This window comes from Anastrepha obliqua, chromosome 1 (assembly GCF_027943255.1).
Source record: "Anastrepha obliqua isolate idAnaObli1 chromosome 1, idAnaObli1_1.0, whole genome shotgun sequence".
Taxonomy (NCBI): domain Eukaryota; kingdom Metazoa; phylum Arthropoda; class Insecta; order Diptera; family Tephritidae; genus Anastrepha; species Anastrepha obliqua.
In genome coordinates, this window is record NC_072892.1 from 142,273,878 (window position 1) to 142,296,324 (window position 22,447).

At 35.9% G+C, this 22,447-nt stretch overlaps 1 protein-coding gene across 1 annotated transcript in view; it reads left to right on the plus strand.

The window, feature by feature from the left end:
* Nucleotides 1–219: 219 nt before the first annotated feature.
* The window catches only part of LOC129236354 (sialin), a 46,772-nt gene continuing 24,544 nt past the window's right edge, over nt 220–22,447 (plus strand). Inside the window, exons 1-3 of the mRNA XM_054870696.1 lie at nt 220–772; nt 5,154–5,387; nt 11,240–11,536. Of these exons, the coding sequence (XP_054726671.1) occupies nt 509–772; nt 5,154–5,387; nt 11,240–11,536 (795 nt within the window). The 5' untranslated portion in view covers nt 220–508. The remainder of the gene's footprint in view (nt 773–5,153; nt 5,388–11,239; nt 11,537–22,447) is intronic.

The window sequence follows — 22,447 nt, forward strand, 5'->3', positions numbered from 1 at the left end:
CTACTCAATACGAATCAAAACAAAATGAAACAAACCTAAAACTTATTCTTATTGTTATTGGTATTATCGTGCTTATATGTTTTGCTATTTGTGTATACCTCGCTGAACGTGACAATGGAACGAATTCTCTTTTAAAACTTCACCATAATGATATAACGCGAATACGAACGTGTTTCACGGTTACACGTGTTTGGCATTTAGGTGAAACGAATACTTCCACCCATACAGCACTTGCAGCCAATGAACAATAACCAACTCGAAATATTGTGAGCACTTCAACTCTCAGCGATGATCGGTCGGTGTCGCAAGCGCTAATGCCCTGATCCACATTTTGTGAGTCTTCAAATTCCGTTCGAAACGATTCATGCCATGTCGTGTGTGGGGTTATGTGTGTGAAAAAAAATTAAGATAACAAAAAAAAAATAAATAAAGAAATAAAAAAACAAAAAAAAAAGAAATAAATAAATTCCATTTAAAAAAGCGTTTTTAATACTATTAATTGTGTGTAATGCCCAAAATTTATCAGGTCAATGGCGATGCCGAGGAGCAAAGGCAAACCGATAAGTCGGCTAACTATCCACTTTGTTGTTCGGCGCGTCTAACCTATACAATATGTGCCTTTATTGCCATGATTGTGCAGTTGTGCATGCGAAACATTTTCGATTTTAGTATACTCTGCATGGTGAAGTCGCATGGAGAAGATGCAGTTCTTAACTCTAATAATACATTGCAATCCCTATATACAAGTGATAGTTCGCAATCAGAGCAAAAGGTAAGTATGTACTTGTATAAAAATGAACGCCGGATAATGCCAATATTGGTAGTTTCCAATAACTGTTTCCGAAAAGATGTACTAAATGTAGAAAGCATTGGTACGCTTTAACCACATAAACAGGTTATTTTCCAAATACTTCTAGTAAATTAAACCACCGCCATCATTCCCATGACAGTCGGTTCTACGTTATCAAAACGCCCCGGATTAAACCCGGCCGGATTGTCATATCAGCAGCATTCCCAAAACATTTATGGCGATTGTTTATGCTTGATTCTGTCAAATTCGCTGAGAGCAAAGCAGCAGTAGGGGAAAAGGGAGGGAGCAAAATGGGGAGGAAGTTGAAAGTTTTTACTGGATAAATTTTTACTTGTAAATTAAAAAAATTACTTATATTAAATAGAAATTGACCAATGATTTAGAGGTATGTTCTTCAGAACCAGTCAGCTTCCAGTCGCAGTTGCTGCAGTTTCCAAGCATTGAAGGTGTCTTTTTGTGCTTGTAATTCTCGGTTATTAACCAAGGCTAATTGAGTAGTGGAGGTGTCACCATTAAAAACCAGTTAATTATTTTGGTAATTTGAAGATTTTGACAAATCTGACGTCAGCTCCCTTCGCAATACAAAACAAACGAACAAGCAAAAGTAGGAGAAAATGCATTTCTGTGAAAATTCAGTGAGTGGCTTGGTAATATGTATTGCGATTTGTGAGATTAAAACTAAACAAACTAATGCAAACGAAGTGCCGCGTGTTAATTTTTTTTTTTGACGTGATAACGTCTTATATAGGGTTATTCAATAGGTGCGCTTCAACTTTTTTCCGATAGGGAGGGCGAACGACGCAATATTTTTTTATTTTTCGCTTGTCATTTGTAAACTTTATTAGTATACATTTCATCATGGAACGCTACACACTTGAGCAACGATTGCAAATCGTGCAAATTTTTTATGAAAATAATCGTTCTGTTGCTGCTACTTTAAGAGCATTACGGCCATTTTACGGTCCATTTAACAAGCCGTCCCGTTTTGGGGTTATGTGAAGTCATTGGTCTACAGTAACAAGCCGGCGACGATTTGGGAGCTCAGAGCCAATATTGAACGCGAAATTGCTGGAATTTCGGCCGATTTATGCAAAAGAGTGGTCGAAAATTGGGTTCAACGATTGGACTTCGTAAAACGTGCACGCGGTGGTCATGCAAAAGAAATCGAATTTCATACTTAAATGTATATGTTCAAACTCGATAATAAAAAAAAAATTAGTTAAAAACCGTTTGAGTTTTATTCAAAAAAGTTCAAAAGTTGAAGCGCTCTTACTTAAAAACCCTAAATTTCGATTTAGCCGGCTGCACGCTTGAAAAAATGTGTCGTTATCTTGCTCAACCGTCGTTATCTTGCTCATTCGTCGTTATCTTGCTCAATCGCCGTTACCTTGCCTGAACTGTAAGCGAGAGCGCGGAACGAACGTCAAAGAGGCACAATCGGCCCCCGCGTTCGGCATCGTTCGACCTACTTGAGTGAGCATATATATATGTATATGTATGTATATTCGCATATGTATATAAATTCACATATTTGTATTTGCATATGCCTTCTTCCTGTGTGCATGGTAATGAACCATTTCTCTGTTGAGAATAGGTCGATGATAGGAAAAGTAGGAAATGAAAGGGGGTGTTTCGAGTGTAATGTGTCTTGAAAAAGGCAAATCGATGATGTTGCCTCTTAGTGTTGTTAACTTATTACATACATAAACGTATCTAGTTATATCTGCCTTAGCAAGTCATTTTATTTGTTTTTATATATTATTTGATGAGGGCTCTTTCAGTAGATCGAGAGGGGATGAATATCCAAGAACTATGCTGAAGAACATTTGTATATTTTGGCAGGATGATAATGCGAGTATATGCTCCAGTGATAATTGTCCATGGCAGTTGGGGCATTTGTTTGGTGTAGAACGATCCAAGCCATAAACGAATAAAAGGTTTCAACATTTTTACAGGCAAAATAGATGGAAAGGTGGGTTTTATCCTCTTGTGATTAGCAGAAGCATAGTGGTGGGTGTAGAATTTCCAATCATCAAGGAGAGTGGAATGACGCAAGCCTCCAAAGGCAAATTCTTGCCTTTTTATGCGGAAGACGCCGTGGCTAGAAAGTAATGTGCGTGTGCGTATAATTTCTTGGGTTTGGCTGTTTCCATTGCTTTCGCTTACTTTTCCGCTTTTCTATTTATTAATGGAATCAAGGCGAATCTATGTATTAAATGTGCTGTTGATAAATCATAAATGTTGTTTTTTTTTTTTGTTCTTTTTCCAATATTTTGCGGTGACAATCAAACATACAAAACATTGTTGTTGGTCTAGGCCACCACCTTTAATAAATGCCCATGTGGGCTCTTACGACACGGCGAATTCGGAAGGCGCAATCTTCTTCTCTATCATCCTTAGTTATTAACTAATTTGGCAACATATAAACATACAAAAATGCATAGACGAAAGCAAGGAAATTATGAAGCAAATTGCGATTGCCACAAATGCAATTGCTAATGGAATGTTCTTCATCTGATAGCGATGATAAAATGGGGCATATTATTGTGGACAAAATAAAATCATGTGATGCTAAACTCGTTCTTTTTTTGTTTTTTTTTTCTAATTTAATACGAGATGGCTCAACTGAAATAATTGTAATTTTTGTGATTTTCCCGCCAAAAATTCAATCAGCTGTTCGTAAAACTTGTAAATTGTTACTGTTTTCGCCTTCATGTACTTTTTTTGATATTTTTCTCTTTGAGAACTTATCTCGGAAATTAAGTTACTATTTTTACATAAATAGGCCTAATATCCTATACTCGTATAAGTAGTGCAAACCAGTTGAACAATCTCAATACGAACTCAACCAAATTATACAAGGTGAAGTCCAATATAAACAAGACTGAGCTAAAATAGAAACGACAGGAGCTTTGTTCTGATAACTTCGAGTTTATTCATTCAAAATGGTCCCCTCTGGCCTCGATACGCTGTTTTGCGCGATTTAAAAGCTTTTCGAAAGAGTGTTTCAGGTCCTTGTCTGCAATGTCCTACAAGATGTCGGTACAAGACTTTTGGATGGCCTCTACGGACGCAAAACGTTTTTCTTTCATGGCTAAATGCAATTTTCCGGATAGGTACAAGTCACAGGGAGCCTTATCAGGCGAATATGGTGAGTGATTGATGGTTAAAATGCGATTCTTAGCCAAAAAATCAGTCACAAAAGTGGATCAATGAGATGGTGCATTATCATGCAATAAGCGCCAGCTTTCTCCTTCGCGGTATTCAGGGCGAATACGACGAATGCGATGCAACAAACGCTTCAAAACGTCAAGACAGAAAATTGCATTGATGGTTTGGTTCCTATGGCACGAACTCCTTGTGGACAATTCCCTTGGAATCGTAAAAACAAATGAGCATCGACTTAATTTTAGATTTCTCCAAACGCGATTTTTTGGGCGGTGGCTCGTCTGGGGCCTTCCATTCGGTACTTTCACGTTAAGTTTCAGGTTCATGTTGGAAACACCACGTTTCATCACCAGTTACAATGTTGTAAAAGAAGTTATCGTCTTTTCTCTCCTCTTTAATGAGGTCTTTCGAATGTTGAACTCTGAGCAATTTTTGGTCCTCAGTTAACTTGTGCGGGATGAAACGTGCACAAACCTTTCGTAAGCCCAAAATGATCAGTTAAAATGCGATAAATCGATGTTTTGGAGATATTCAACTCCGATTCCATGAATTTGAACAATGATTTTGGAGCATTTTTAATAAATTTACGAAGAATTTTGATGGAGTTTGCGGTGATTACTGATTTTGGGCGGCTCCTATGTTCATTGTCATTTATGTCCTTACAACCATCGCTGATACGTGTAAACCACTCATGAACTCTGGCACGAGATAGACAATCAACGCCATAAAGTGTTTTCAGCAATTCAAATGTTTCGGTAAACGTTTTACCGATTTTAAAACAAAATTTGATATTAGCTCTTTGTTCGAAACTAATTTTTGCACCGATGACACAAACATACTGACACTTTAGACGCAATAACTTCGCTTCCACTGAAGCGAATGACAAAAAACTTTCACTGGAAATCAGCTAGGGATGTAACTTCGAACGCACCAACCAAAAGATGGCGCCATCAAAAACAATTTTATGACACCAGTCTTGTTTATTTTGGACTTCACCTTGTCTGTTTTATGTTTTGTATGAAAAAGTTCAAGCTTCAGCTGAGAAAAAATTGAAAAAAAAAAAATCAATACAACTATGAAAGACATATTTATAGTGCTAGCTATTATACGATTTTTTTTTTGTTTTTATCTCATATTTATTATCTTAGTAAATATTCCTTTTCTCTCATTTCAGTTGGGCGACATTGCTTGGACACGGCAAGAGGAGTTTTCTATACAAGCCACATTTTACTACGGCTACGTAATTACACTTTGTTTTGCCGGTCGATTGGCTGACAAATTTGGCGGTAAATTCTTCTTCATACACTCCATTACAGTACAGGCAGCGCTGTTCATGCTGATACCAGTTGTCGCTCGCATTAGTTATGTCGCTACTTTTACTGTACGCTTAGTTCAAGGATTAGTGGCGGTAAGCACAAGCAAATACAGCGCACAAACTCGTTACTTAAATGTGGCTATGTGCACTAGGTTCCTAGGTGTTTTTGTTAGACTCCCAGAGCCTCCCTTAACTTTTAATTGTGGACAAGTGGTCGCACAGACCTGAACGATCTCATATCGAAGAAGACGGAAAATGCTATGTAAATTTTGAAACAATTTTTTTGGTACCTTAAAATAAAAGTGCTCAGGGTGGTGGTACGAAAAAGGAATGTCCATTCTTAGTTGCAACGAAATTCAGCAAATGTCTGTTATTGTAGTGAAAAAGGATTCGCATAGAACTGAGTATTGTTAGAGATTTCGCATTTTTAAGAAAAAATTATTAATTGAAATTAAAAAATAAATACTCGAAATTTGTCCATATGTGGTGTGCACTTTCTTTTGACGCTGAATGTATATACATATGTTCGAAACTGTTCCACAATTTTTGGAAGATTTTATTTTTTCATTGAAAATTTTAAAATATTGATTATTTTCGATCCTTAATTTTTATTGCAAAAAAATCTAAAATTGATATTTCTGAAACTGCTCCGAAATATCAAAACAATTAATGTAATTTCGAGCGTGTTAGTGCAAACTAGGGTTTCTCTCCCGGGACTTCCCGTTCCCGATATCCCGGGTAATCCGCAAAAATATCTATTCCCGATTTTCCGAAAAAAACGTAAATTCCCGGGATTATTAAACATTTATTATCATTTAAAATGAAAAATTCAAATTACTTTTTTTATTTAAAAATATTCAAAAACAAAGTAAGCTAAGCAAGCATTGACTTTCTTGTTTTCGTGATTATACAGCTGTGCAACACAAATATTTGAAAAGTCATAGCGTTTGGGTGTCTTTACTTTTTATATTTTAAAAAGTTATATATTAAAAGTGGTTAAAAGATTTCTTTGTGAATTAAAGTAAGTTTAATTGAATTTTAATTGAAATTTAACAATTAGTTATTATTCCACTGATATTTTAAATATTAAAATTAAAGGGTTATTAAAAAATACGAATGTCGTCAGAAAGAAATTGGAGATTTTATTTTACCATTGATTCTACTAATAAGGACAAAGCAAAATGCAATAAATGTAATCAAGTGATTATGAGAAAGGGAGGTTCCACAAGTGGAATAAATCGTCATATGCAAATCCAACATGGAATAGATTTGGTTACCAAGAACAATAAATTCGACGCTCCAAGTACTTCATCGCCGGACAAATCTGATAAATCAATTTCATGAAATCAAAATTCCATTTTAAAATATGTAAATAAACAATCATTGGAAGAAATTCTTGCAAAACTAGCAGCTGTAGATGGAATTTCCATCAATGTTATTTCGAAAAGTACGTTCATTCGTGAATCTATTTGTGCGAAAGGATATTTTCTTCCTAAAAATCCTTCACACATAATGAATCTTATATTCAACTATTATGCCGAAGTTAAATCAAAACTTAAATATAGATTTTCAACTATTCTAAATGCAAATCAAAAATTTTGCTTAACTGTAGATGAGTGGACAAGCAGCCGTAATCGTAGATACATGAATATCAATGTTATGTCCAATGGTGGGATATTTGAAAATTTGGGATTAATAAGAATTGAAGGAAGTTGTGGAGCTGAAAAAACATTAGATTTAGTTAATGAGCGGTTAAAGGAATTTAACTTGAATTTATCTACAGATATTATTGCAATCATAACTGATGGAGCAGCCGTTATGGTGAAATTTGGAAAGTTAGCTCCTGCCTTCCATTTACAATGCTACACACATGGGATTCATTTGGCTGTTCTGGATACCCTTTTTGGTTCTACTAAGATAGAATTATTATTGCAAAAAAATCAGCAGCACCAAGTAGACCAATTATTAGATTCAGATGATGATAGCGACATTGATAATTATGATTGTCTTGACAAAGACGAAAATACAACATTTGAAGGGATGTCATATGAACATGATACAAATATAAGTGACCTTAAATTCAAAGATCTAAAACCTCATATCCAGGATGCAATAAAACAAATCCGCAAGATAGCATCATTTTTCAGAAAATCGCCAGTACGTAACACAATTCTTCAGCAAAATGTCAAATTAGAATATGGTAAAGAATTAAACCTATCATTAGACTGTACGACAAGGTGGAATAGCTTATTAGATATGTTGGAAAGATTTGAGCAAATAAGAATTCCGATTAAAAAAAGTCTATGCGAAGTTAATGCTACACATCTACTTGAAAAGGAAGATCAGCTGTTCCAAATTGTAAGCACATTAATTACTTGTTTACGTCCAGTAAAATTAGCGTCCGATGCATTATGTCGACGTGATATGGATTTAATAAAGAGTGAGGGAATACTATCGTTCCTAATAGAAACGTTAAATGCGTTAGATAATTCAATATCTCGAGAATTATTACAAAATTTTAAATTCCGTATGACAACTCGAAGATCCAAAATTTTAATTTCATTGGTAAAGTACCTAAATAATTCAAGTTTATTGTACTCCAATCAAGATGATATGTTTTTTGAAATGTCGTCGAAGTCTGAAATGGTTAAATTATCTAAAGAATTGTTACACCGCCTATTTCCAGTTAATATCCTTGAAGACACCACTGTACTTGAAAATGAAGAAAGCGTATTGATTTCCGAAACGGAAAACAATATAGAAGCAGAAATGCCCGCGAATGTTTTAAAACGAAAGCTTGAAAGTGCTATAAATAGTATGAGCGCCAAAAAACAAAGTACTGGAGATACAGAATATAAGACTATATTAAAAGAATTTAATTTATTTGAAGCTAGTGGAAAGTTAACCAAAAATTTGAAAATGCTCTTCTTTGCATTAAACCAACTTCAGTGGAAAGTGAAAGAGTATTTTCGACTGCTGGCCTTTTTGTCACCAAAATTAGGACAAGACTCAACGACAATTCAGTTAATGCGTTAGTTTGTCTCAGAACTCATTTTAAAAACTCTTCTAATAAATAACTTTTTTTTGTTTTATGAATTTGAATAAATATGAATTTTTTTGTTTTGTGAATATGAATAAAATATGTGAAAATGAATTTTTTAATTGTTTTTAAATTAATAAATTTATTTTAATTAGTAAATATAAAAACTCGATTTTCCCGGGAATCCCGGGAATATTTTCGAAATATTCTCGTTTCCCGGGAATCATTATGTGACGGGAAATGAGAAACCCTAGTGCAAACCAGCATTTCATCCAGTTCAAGGCGCATTCATTAAAGGTGGTGGCGCAAGACCAACAACAATGTTTTGTACGTTTGATTGTCAAAGAAAAGTATTGGCAAAGTACAAAACAGAGAATGAATTCGCCTTGTTTCATTCTGGGCTGACAGTCACATGGACATGACGAAAGGAAAAACAAAAATAGCTGATTTACCGATACCACCTTTAATAGATTCGCATTGATCCAGTCTTTCTTGTTCTTCTCTTTAAAAGATTCATTATTTTTCATTCACAATAGATATTAACTCTAATTTTTCGGCAAAGTTGCCATCGAAAATTCTCCTAATCCGCTTAAATTATGGGCATTAAGTCCACTTGTCGATATCCACATTAGTTGCACTTAATTCCTGAGATAATTCCCGATTACTAGATAATAATAATAATAACACCGTCAATCTAGGCTATAACGGTCCATTGCTTATATGTTTATATGTTACAGCCGTCTACTTCACGTATCCATTTCGATAGGATGATTAATTTTACGCCACCCAGTATATACGAGGTGTGTTCCAAAAATAAGGTGAATTTTCAAATTTCACGGGCTACGTACATTCGACTTTCGATGATTATTTTTTTATGTTGGTACACTCGTATCGAAGTCATGTTTAGTTTGTTTGTGAGAGCCATATATAAGACAAGTGTTTTGCGTGTTCGGCGATTTTCTGCTATCGGAAAAAATGGATCTAAGAAGTTGCATTGAATTTGTGTCAAAAATGGAATTAAGTGCTCAAAAACACTTGCAATGTTGACAGTGGCATACGGTGAGAGTACTCTGAGTCAAAAAAATGTTTACAAGTGGTATAAGCTTTTCGCAGACGATAGAGAACAAAATTGCTGAATTTTCACCAAAAACAACGTCGCATGAGCATCGCTCAGGAATTGTTGAATCACCTCAACGATGATCCAGATTTGCTTAAAAGGGTCCTAACTGGTGACGAATCATGGGTATATAATTATGACATCGAAACCAAGAAAAGCCAGGACCGAAAAAAGCAGCCAAATTCGATCAAATGTCAAGGTTTTTCGCACTGTTTTCTTCGATTACCATGGCGTAGGGCATCAGGAGTTATTACCACAAGGTAGTACGGTAAATTTTAGTATTACCTTGAAGTAACGCCGACAGCCGGCAATAAGGGCCCTCGGGCCAGTGACGGAGCATTCGAAACCGGTCAAGGAATTACTGGCCTCACATTTGACTGCGCCCGAATTCTTTGACATAAGCCTCATCTGGGTTCCTGATCACAGCGACATTGAGGGAAACTGTGAGATGGATCAGCTGGCCAGACAAGGGACATTTGAGGTGATTTCCTAGCGAAGGGAGAGAATTCGGATCCTCCTGCCTACCTGCGTTGTCTGCTCCTGAAAAGATGGGCATCGCGCCAACTCAGCGAGCGCTGAGCAAATACACAAACGTGTAAAGTCGCGAAATCCTTCTGGCCACGTGTGGACTGAAGGCGCTCGGGCGAGCTTCTGAGGCTGACAAAATATCAGCTCTCCAATCTAGTGGTTTTTCTCACAGGACATTATGCGCGAGGAATGCATGCTGTGAGACTTGTAATTACCTCGAGTCCTTTTTGCGTCGGATGTATGGAGGATGAGGTGGAATCAGCTCAGCACTTTCTTCTTAGCTGCCCTGCTCTGGCGGAGTTAAGATCTAGGTATCTTGGCTCTTTCTCCTGTGCTACGCCTGCTGATATAGCTGGTGTTGACATTAAAAATCTGATCAATTTCATCAGCAGCACAAAGCGGTTGACGCAAACGCAGCGCAGTCATCGTTCATAATCCACATACTCACAAAACCCATCCTCGTAACCATCCCACCACCACTTCTCCCCGCCTTCTCGCATCGGTTTTCTCTTTCACCTTACCCACTTCACAATGGCATCACAAATGACGAATCCGTTTATCTTCGTTCAAGTGTACCCATTCCTTGGACAACCATTCCAACCTAACCGAAACTATGCGCCATTTGCGTGAAGCAACACAAAAAAAAACGCCCGGAATTGTGGAAAAAAAGTTTATGGCTTCTGCATCTTTGCTTGTGAGGGATTGTTTGGCCAAAAACAACACCGTCATCTTGCCTCAGCCACCGTATTCACTAGATTTGGCACCCTGCGACTTTTTCCTGTCCCCACGATTGGAGAGACCCACGAAAGGATGGCGGTTTGCGCCGATTGTGGAGATAAAAATCGAATCGCTGAGAGAGCTCAAGGACATGCCAAAAAGCGCAATTCAGAACTGCTTCGAGGATTGCGAAAAACGCTGGCACAAGTGTCTTTTATCTGAGGGGTGCTTCATTGAAGGAAATAAAATAGAAATTGACAAATAAATAAATATTTTTTGAGAAAAATGAAAATTCACCTTATTTCTGAACACACCTCGTACATATTTTAACGGGTTCATTGCTTCACAAAAACCGGTGAAGTGGACATGTTCAGCATTTTTTCTTAAGTTTTCAGGGGGCACTACACTTTTTTACATGAGAACAAATCTTTCAAAAGTTATGTGAAAAACTGGAAAAAGTTCCAGCCATTGATATCGAATACTTTATAATCTTTTTTTAATTTTTGAATAATATTCTATCATTAAACAAATACTTTGATTTAGGGTTTCGGAAATCCAGCACTTTACCAACTTTTTTCCACATGGGCGCATCAAAGGGAGCGCACCGCTTTATTATCGATTGCCTATGGCGGTTACTCGATCGGCGTTCTCATAGCTTTTCCATTGTCTGCGTTACTTTGCCGTTACAATTGGGAATTGACTTTTTACATAGTTGGTTGCGCGTCCATGGGATTCGGAATTAGCTGTCAATGGTTGGTTTATAACACATTGGAGGAGCATCCCCGGTTATCAGCGGAAGAACATGACTATTTGAGGAAGGCAAACCAGGAGAAAACAAACGTAAGTTATGCAAAACAATTCAAACAAATCAACAAAAAATTTACTAAAATGTGTGCTCTGCTCTGTGTGTGCGGTGCCATAACAGATAACACATTTTTCTGTTGCTGTAAGATGATTAAATACTTAAGAAAAAAAAATAGAAAATTACTATTTGATTGGTACAATAGTACCAAGCCTCAGACCACGCAACCTTAATAAATATATTTCCAATACTAGAGACTGTTTTGGCAAAAGAAAATGGCCGATGAGTTCTCTCCGGCACGTCCTGAATTTAATTTGGTCTAAAACCATACGTCTAGTAGGTTTCCTCCACACAAGAAAACCGGGGAGATGGCAATCTCTTATAAGTAAATCGCAATCTGAGCATTCAGCAACTAGGAAATTAATAGATGCAAAGGAAATACAAATCTTTTTTAGTTATCTCGCTTCTGAGATTGTGATCGGTCTTTTTCAACGCCATCAAAGTTTAGTACCAGTTAGTTTGTAATATAAGCGGAATAAGATGCGTTTCATAACCATAAGACACCTTTGGTATACAATTTTTGAACTACCATAAGCTCACTTTTACTTGCCGGAGTAGCTTTTATTTGGCGACTTTTAACAGTTATAGACATCAATTGTTTCTGGTACGAAAGCTCACTCTATTTCTCTATCTTTTCCAAGAAGCTGCACTTTTGCTAGTCTTTTCGGCGTTTCATAATGATAGGACACTAGTCGAAAATAAGTTTCTGAAGAGATAGAGGGTGCTGATTGTTATGTTGGATGGCTTTAATTATAGAGGGGTTCAATATTATTAGAAGAGGAGCGTGGAGAAATTTTGGCCAACAAGGATTCAGGCTTGTCAATCAAATTAATTGCAAAAAAAAAGAGGTTGTCTGTAAAGTCGGTTTACTGACGATAGTTTAACGTGATAACGTCATAAGAAAATACTGATTGAATGGTTGCATTTTTCAAAAGAAAATTTTAATTTTATTTGTTTGATAGATATTTTATATGGATATAGAGAATGAGTTAACATTAACATAACATAACATAACATAACATAACATAACATAACATAACATAACATAACATAACATAACATAACATAACATAACATAACATAACATAACATAACATAACATAACATAACATAACATAACATAACATAACATAACATAACATAACATAACATAACATAACATAACATAACATAACATAACATAACATAACATAACATAACATAACATAACATAACATAACATAACATAACATAACATAACATAACATAACATAACATAACATAACATAACATAACATAACATAACATAACATAACATAACATAACATAACATAACATAACATAACATAACATAACATAACGTAACATAACATAACATAACATAACATAACATAACATAACATAACATAACATAACATAACATAACATAACATAACATAACATAACATAACACATAGAGAATGAGTTAACATTAACATAACATAATATACTTTAACATAACATAACATAACATAACATAACATAACATAACATAACATAACATAACATAACATAACATAACATAACATAACATAACATAACATAACATAACATAACATAACATAACATAACATAACATAACATAACATAACATAACATAACATAACATAACATAACATAACATAACATAACATAACATAACATAACATAACATAACATAACATAACATAACATAACATAACATAACATAACATAACATAACATAACATAACATAACATAACATAACATAACATAACATAACATAACATAACATAACATAACATAACATAACATAACATAACATAACATAACATAACATAACATAACATAACATAACATAACATAACATAACATAACATAACATAACATAACATAACATAACATAACATAACATAACATAACATAACATAACATAACATAACATAACATAACATAACATAACATAACATAACATAACACAACATAACATAACATAACATAATATAACATAACATAACATAACATAACATAAAATAACATAACATAACATAACATAACATAACATAACATTACATAACATAACATAACATAACAAATTACCCCGTATTAAAGCACTTATCAACAGCTTTCATTTGATACCCATATTGTACATACACAACCAAAGGTTACCCGGGTCCACGTTTTGACCTATATCTCGAGACCCCAGTCACGGAGCGGCATGAAAAATACTCTGTACTAAAGCATTCACCAACAGCTTTCATTTGATACCCATATTGTACATACACGTCCGAAGGTTACCCGGGTCCACGTTTTGACCTATATCTTGAGACCCTATCTACCAATAGGTATTCAAACTATACGGAAATCATCTTCAATACCTACTTAACAATGTGTGTAAGTTTGGTTTAATTCGGTTCAAAGACACGGAGGGTCCACGTTTTGGCATATATTTCGAGACCCTAGTCATCAATAGGTATGAAAATTACCCCGTATTAAAGCACTTATCAACAGCTTTCATTTGATATCCATATTGTACAAAAACATTCTAGGGTCCACGTCTTGGTCTCTATCTCGAGACCCTAGTCACGGAGCGGATGGAAATACTCTGGACTAAAGCATTCACCAACAGCTTCCATTTGATACCCATATTGTACATACACATCCGAAGGTTACCCGGGTCCACGTTTTGACCTATATCTCGAGCCCTATTTCCAAAATAAAATATAATCCATGTTACTCGTGGAGGATGTAGCTTTCGAATGGTGAAAGAATTTTTAAAATCGGTCCAGTAGTTTTGAGCCTCTTCATTACAAACAAACAAAGTTTTCCTCTTTATAATATTAGTATAGACAACATATCTTATAAGGTATATGGTAAATATTAATATACCATACATTTTTTCCTTCATATATAATACAAAAATTAATAATAATAACATTAAAACAACAGGTATTATTAACAAACTTGGTTTTATTTTAAATTCTTCAAATGAATCAAATTAATAATAATCAATAAGAAGGCATATGCAAATACAAATACGTGAATTTATATACGTACATATGCGCATATACATACATATATACGCTCACTTAAGTAGGAGAGAGCAAGATGTCGAACGTTGCCGTTCGTTTGCTTTGTTTGCTTTGTCGTTCGTTCCGTGCTTTCGCTTGCAGTTCATTCAATGCAATGAGCAAGGTAACTACATATGAGCAAGGTAACACTAAAGAGCAAGGTAACACTAAAGAGCAAGGTAACACTAATGAGCAAGGTAACACTAAAGAGCAAGGTAACACTAAAGAGCAAGGTAACACTAATGAGCAAGGTAACACTAAAGAGCAAGGTAACACTAGTGAGCAAGGTAACACTAAAGAGCAAGGTAACACTAATGAGCAAGGTAACTACATATGAGCAAGGTAACACTAATGAGCAAGGTAACGACACATTTTTTCGTGCGTGCAGCCTGTTAAATGGAATTATAAGACGTTATCACGTCAAAAACAGGCAAAAGTCGTTGTGTTATCCGGAATTTTTCACGGAGTCCTGAGAATTGCAACATTTTAAAGCCCGTTGGAAGAAAATGTTCACTATCAAGTCGAGAACAGCGAGCAATCATAAGAAAAGCTTCTAACTCGACTAAGTCTTGCGCCAACTTAGCTGCTGTTAAATAAAAATAAAATAATAAATAAGGTTTCAAAAACAACAGTTTGGCGCACATTAGAGAGGTGCAATCATTTCAAATTAACAAAAATAAGAAAAAGACACCATCTTTTTGCCACGACACAAGCTGGCGCATCTTCAGTTTGCAGAAAAACACCTAGACACCAGCTGGGACACAGTAAGATATTATTTGGAATATTTTTAATGTTGCCCAATTTCGTATTATTTTTGAAAAGGGTTGTATTTTCGGATGAAAAAAATGGAACCTTGATGAACCCGAACGCAAATTCGGTGGAGGTTCTGTTGTGGTTTGGTGTGCATTTACATCGAAAGCAAATCTTAATACATAGTTTGCATCATAGCGAATGAATAGTGGGGACTATAAAAATGTTTTGGAAAATAGTCTCCTTCCATTTATTCAGAATAATCGGGAAGTGCCCATCGTTTTTCAGCAAGACAACACCCGAATTCACGTAAGCAAGGAAACAAGGCTGTATTTGACCGATTGTTCCGTAGAAACTATAGACTGACCTCCGTGTTCTTCGGATCTAAACCCAATAGAAAACAATTGGGGGTATATTAGGCAGAAGAGTTTACGCCAACAATCGCTAATTTGACAATACCAACGAGCTTAAAGCGGCCATTAAGTCAGAATGGGCTTCTCTAGATGTAAATTTACTTAAAAAGTTAGCAGAATCGATCAAAAAAAGGTTATTTTGCGTCGCTAAAGCAAATGTTGCTTCCATAGAATATTAAAACATTCTAGACGACAGAAAGAAAAAATCGAAAAAGTATTTTTGTTAAACGACCACTTTAAGGGGGGAGATACATGTAAAATGTTGAAAAAAAAAAAATTTTTTTTTCCCCATAATATGTTAGTATAGACCTTTCAGAATATGTTACCAAATTTTTAGAACATAATTTTCAGTATTTCTCATATTATAGAGCATAAACCGTGACAACTCTATTCTTTGCCTTCGAGCGCTGGGAGGGTTATACTTCAGCGGCCGACTCTTTTACCTGTCTCTTAAATTCCGTTTCCTTTTAACCTTTCTATTGGTAAAAATGTGACTAGGCAAATGTTTCAAAATACTTTCATTAACAAATTCCAAGCATTAGACATTTTCGAAGCTGCTGAAGCGTATATTAGTTCCGGCCAAAACCCGTGTTGCTCTTAGAGATTCTGTGTTTCTGTTAGTTTTGTTCAGTCAAATTTTGGACCTCATCCTGTACGTAACGATTTTGAAATCAAATAAATATAAAAATGAATTCGTATCCTAAAGGAGATAAAGATTCATCAAAGCGGTCACGACGCCCGTCAAAACGTAAATTTCAGGGAAATCAGTATTCTAAACGTGCTGAAGCCGATCAATCGAGTGCTAGTGCCAGAAAATTATCTAGTTCTACTAGTGAGGGTATTCATTACAACAATACGCATTGTTATAAGTTTATTGAGTTTTTTACGGTGTTTACTGCGTTATCAGAACTTGTTGTGTGTCGCGAGTGTAATCAGACAGTGAAATTTGAGGAAGCTGGCAATCGCGGATTGGGTTTTAAAATTGTTTTATTATGTCGTTGCGGTCGTAGAGATATCAACTCAGGGCCATTTATTAATAATGGATTTGAAATTAACCGTAGGATTGTATTTGTCATGCGTCTTTTGGGCGTCGCCAGAGAGGGGATTAATATCTTTTGTAATTTTATGGACATGTGTGACGGCTTGAATGAAACTGCATATAATAACATTGTTGTGCATTTACATAACGCCTCACAATCCGTATTTGAATCGTGCTGTAAAAAAGCTGTAGAGGAAGAAAAAGTAGAAAATGGAAAACATGGCAGGCCAGCTACAGATTTAAAAGTATCAGGGGATGGCTCATGGAAAAAACGTGGCTTCAAATCTTTATACGGTGTAACAACGCTCATTGGGTACTACAGTGGTAAGGTTATTGATCTAATAGTGAAATCTAGCTATTGTTTAGGGTGTACATTATGGAAAAATAGAGAAGGTACTGCAGAACATAATGAATGGTATGAAGAACACCAGCCAGACTGTCAAGAGAATCACCAAGGTTCTGCGGGGGCAATGGAAGTCGAATCGATCAAAGAAATGTTTGTGAGATCGGAAAAACTTTTTGGCGTGAAGTACGGCAATTACATAGGAGATGGAGATTCAAAGACATTTAAAGGAATTCTCGATGTAAATCCATATGGCGACGATTTTCCGGTAGTAAAAAGTGAGTGTATTGGCCACGTGCAAAAGAGGATGGGTACTCGCCTCCGAAAAGTTACGAAAGATTATAAACTCGGAGGAAAAGGCAAGTTGACGCAAGCTCTCATCAATAAATTATCAGTATACTACGGGCTTGCTATTCGTAGGAATGTAAACAACCTCGAGGATATGAAAAAGGCTGTAATGGCCACCTACTATCATATGTGCTCTACGGATTACGAACCAAAACATGAGTACTGTCCACCTGGTCCCGACAGCTGGTGCAAATGGCAAAAAGCCCAAGCTTCGAAAGAAGATTTTAAACATCCTGCACCACTACATCCAGATATCCAGAAGCATGTAGAGCCAATATTTTTAGATTTATCGCGAGATGACTTGCTTAAAAGATGTTTGGGTGGTCATACGCAAAATGCAAATGAGAGTTTCAACTCTACCGTTTGGCGTCTCGCTCCAAAACACCTACATTCGGGGTCAAAAATCATTGAAATGGTCTCGTACATTGCTGCTGGATTATTCAATGAAGGATACACATCAATACTACAAATAATGAATTGCTCAGATATAATAGTAGGCCGGCAATGTAACTCATACGCCAAAAAAATGGACGAACAGAGAGTGACCCGAGAAAATCGCCGCAGCTCATTAGCCTCTAAAGAATCTCGTCAAGCACATCAACAGCAACTAATTGAACAAAATGAGTTGTACGAAGCTTCAGAAGGATTGTTATATGGCGCTGGAATTGCTGATTAGTCAGTAAGCCACTATAATCATTGAATTTTCATGCACTTAAACTTTAATGCCTTTTTCTCAAAACTACATTTTTTAAATCGGCGGACACGATAACTCAAAAAGTTATTGACCGATCTTCCTGAAATTTTGCACACATCTTTCTAATGATATTAGTTTCTATGTGAACCTACAAGTTTCCAAAAATTTTTTGAGAAAATAATTTTTTTAGAGCAAAACAACATGAAAAATTAGGGCCAAAATTCATTTTATTTTTTTTAAGCATTGTATTTCGTGAATTTTTAATTTTTTTTAATTTTTTTAGGTTCACCGACAAATTATGACATTAATAAACACAAAAATGTTTGTTTTTTGGTTTTCAGATCACTAGAAACGATGCTAGAATGCCCGCCGATTAAAAAGCCTCGCTCCGACCTTCAAAGGAAGAATTTCACGTATACCCGCCATTTTAAATTATTATAATCAAAACATTTTTTTTTGTATTATTTTAATATTTAAACAAAATACATGCCAATTTTTAAAAAAATATAATGACTCTTTAATAAAAAAAATAAATCACAAACATCAAGGAAAATTTAAGCATTTACATGTATCTCCCCCCTTAATTAAACAGTGTCTTATCCTTTTGAAACGCCTGGAAATACGTTTTTGGCTAAAAATTTTCATTATGTATTAAAAAAAGTTCTAAATTCTGTGATGAAACAGACAACTTTTGTTTCCTCTGAAATCTATAAATTAAAGTACTTTGAAAAATTAGGGATTGTCTTATGAATATGAAACGTACCTTAGTTATAAAAAAGTGTTAAATTAAAATTTACTCCTATACGTGTCGATAAGAATCAGAAAGTGTAGATCTTACCACTGAGGCCTGTGGAAATTGCGACTCATACTGCCCTGATGAATTAAAGTATAAACACGAAAAATACTGGTCGGGCGAAAATCGTTGTAACATCAAATTTATATAAGCTAACAAAACAATTTTTATTTCATTTTCTTCTTTTTTAAGCATACTACAATATGTAAAACAAGAAACTCATATCAGTTATCTTTGTTGTAAACAAAATGGCGCCACTCAGTTTTGACTTCTCTCATTAGGCGATGGGCATTAGTTTTTGCTACGGTATCTGTCGCTCTCTGCCAATTAATTTTAAACTGCTGCTAATTTTTAATTTTTTTTTTTTTTGTTAAGCTATTTTCTTTTAACAATATTTAACAAGGACCACAACCCACCCAATATTTATATATATTTTATTTTTTATTTTATATATTTTTGATCAATATTTACCCCGTGATTTTCATACCAGTTCGTACCAACATTTTTTGCTTAAAGGCCTTTGGGACTCCTTCTCTCTTCGTTGCACTATAAAACTCAGCGTTCTGAATCTATTTAAAGTCTGCTTTCACGTATGCTTCAGCGGCCATAATCCCACAATCATATTTGCATTCTGTCAAAAAAATATCGGGGACTGTTCATTTAAAAAGTGCGCATAACACACATTTGTATGTCTAAATTTTTTTTCTGGAATGTTGGTACAACTGTCCTCTGTAGTGTCGCTGAGTTTGGGCATGATCAGTCAATTAGCTTGTTTTTGGCATTTAATTATATCAGTCAACCGCTGGTATGCTCTGCGATTTTCACTATGGATAAAAATATCGAATAAAGAATTTGTCTTAAATTTTGTGTTCTGAATGGGATTTCGTGTGCTGAATCATTTAAAATGTTGCAGCCTATGGCGGGTGTGCTCTATCAAAAACACGGTTCTACGATTGGTATAAGGCTTTTGCAGAGGGCCGACAAATCTTTAAAGATTTGCCCCCATCTGGTCGCCCATCAACTTCTTCAACGGATTAAAACGAAGACAAAGTCAAGGAAATGGTGCTGAAAAACCATCATTTGAGTTTGAGGGAGGTAGCTCATGACCTTAGCGTGTTTCACCAATCAATTCGCAACATTTTACACCATCAATTGGGTATGAGACGCCTGGCTGCTTGACTCGTTTCAAGAGAGTTGAATTTCTTTCAAAAATTCATCGGAAGAAGGTAGCTGAAGACATGCTTGAGCAAGTGAATTTGGACCCAACGTTTATCCAGCGCATCATAACAAATGATGAGACGTGGGTATATGAGTTCGGCATGCAAACCAGTCAATAGGCGGCTGAATGGCGCTATCCACATGAACCGAAACCCAAAAAAGCACGTCAAAAGTGAAAGTCATGCTACTCGCTTTCATTGATTATCATGGGGTTGTGCACTTGGAATTCATTCCAAATGGCTCTACGGTAAATAAAGAATATTATTTTGAAGAGAATGTGCGTTGGAAATGGCCCAATTTATGGAAAGAAAGCTCATGTATCATACACAATGATAACGCACCGTCTCACAAGGCTCATATAGTGAACACTTTTTTGACCAAAAACTCGACAAATATCATCGAACTACCATCGTATTCACCGGATTTAGCTCGCTGTGACTTTTTCCTTTTCCCAAAACTTAAATTACCACTCCGCGGACGCCGCTTTGTGTCGATAGAGGCCATTAAGGAGAATTCGCTGAAAGAGCTGAAGAAGATCTCTTCGAACGCGTTTAAAGGGTGCTTTGATTACTGAACATATGAGTATTGCTTCGAATGGAGCCTATTTTGAAGGCAACTAAATAAATTTTGATGATTCAACAATTATTTTGCATTTTATTGAACAATTCCCGGTTCTTTTTTGACAGAATGTATGAATGTCTTGACTGTACTAACACGTGCGGCACTAGTCTGGTGGCCGGCAATAGAAAAGAAATACAACCAAACCGAGCTGAAAAAGATACAAAGAACAGCGTGTATCTTAACTACAGGAGCGCTTAGCACCAGTCCTACTGAAGCGCTCAATGTACTAACTCATCTATTACCGTTAGACTTACATATAAAAGCAATCGCTACTTGAAGCGCGGTGAGACTCAGAGACATAGGAAGCTGGATAACAAGATCGTACGGTCACAGCAAGATCCTCCTACAGGGAGCCTCTCTGCTCAAAAACAAATCAGACTACACAGTCCCCGACCTTAACTTCAAGAAAGACTTTACGTTACGTTTCACACCGAGAGCCGAATGGGGCAAAAGGAAGATGATTGGAAGATACGTTATTGAAATAGACACTGACGGTTCTAAGATGAACTGTGGTGTGGGAACTGGCTTCCATTCGGAGCCGCTCAACCTATCTCAGTCAATTTGACTTCCTGACTATGCCAGCGTGTTGCAGGCAGAACTAATAGCGATCAGAGAAGAATGCAAATCACTAAAACTCTACAAGGAAGTTGATGCAAGAATACCTATCTTTTCAGACAGTCAAGCAGCTATCAAGGCCTTAGACTCCAATCCATTTCATCCAAACTAGTCTTTCAGTGAAGAGAGGAACTAAAATTGCTTAGTCATTGGCTTGAAATTACTCTGATATGGGTTCCCGGTCATAGCCACATACGGGATAATGATGCGGATGAGCTAGCAAGAAAAGGTACGGCATTAGACATCCCACTTAACACAATAAAAGCACCCATTGCTTTACACTATCTGATCCTATCTTTAGCCGAAATGAGATGGAAGCAACTAACTAAATGTATTACAACAAAAAACACATGGCCGTCGTTCAAAATCCTAAGGACGAATCACCTTTTAGGATGTTCTCGACCAAACATTTCACGCATAACTGCAACCCTTACAGGTCATGCAGCCAGACTCAACCTCCCTTTCAATCCCATCTGCAGAAACTGTCAAGCGGAAGGGGTGAAGGAAAGTCTTTTCCATTACTTATGTGAATATCCAGGGCTAGCTAGAGCTCGACTTCGCTCTTTCGGTAAGCCTTTCTTACAGCAAATTAATGAGATCTCAGACATCGAGATAAAAAATTTACTGCTATACTTGGATCTCACAAAATGGATCTGACTTAGAAAACAAAAACAAAAAACAAGACATCATCACACGAGAATAGTGGTGGTAAAACGATGCTGGTCGCTAATTGGGATTATTTCAGTAAAAATATTCAACCACTTCAACAAAACCCCTCTCTGATACCAGAAAGGAAAAATTGTGGATGGTTGCCAATCTTTAATTTCATTTTAAAATCAAAAATTCTTGAAAGGAGCACTTTAAAAAGAACTCCAGCCTTTGTTCAGTTTTTGTTTCGCAAAGCCTTGCCGTACCGTAAAAAATTTGCCAATTCGATAGCTTTTAGTCCTTGAGACTATTTATTCAAGTAGTGCATATATACCCGGTACCCATTCACACATGGAAGT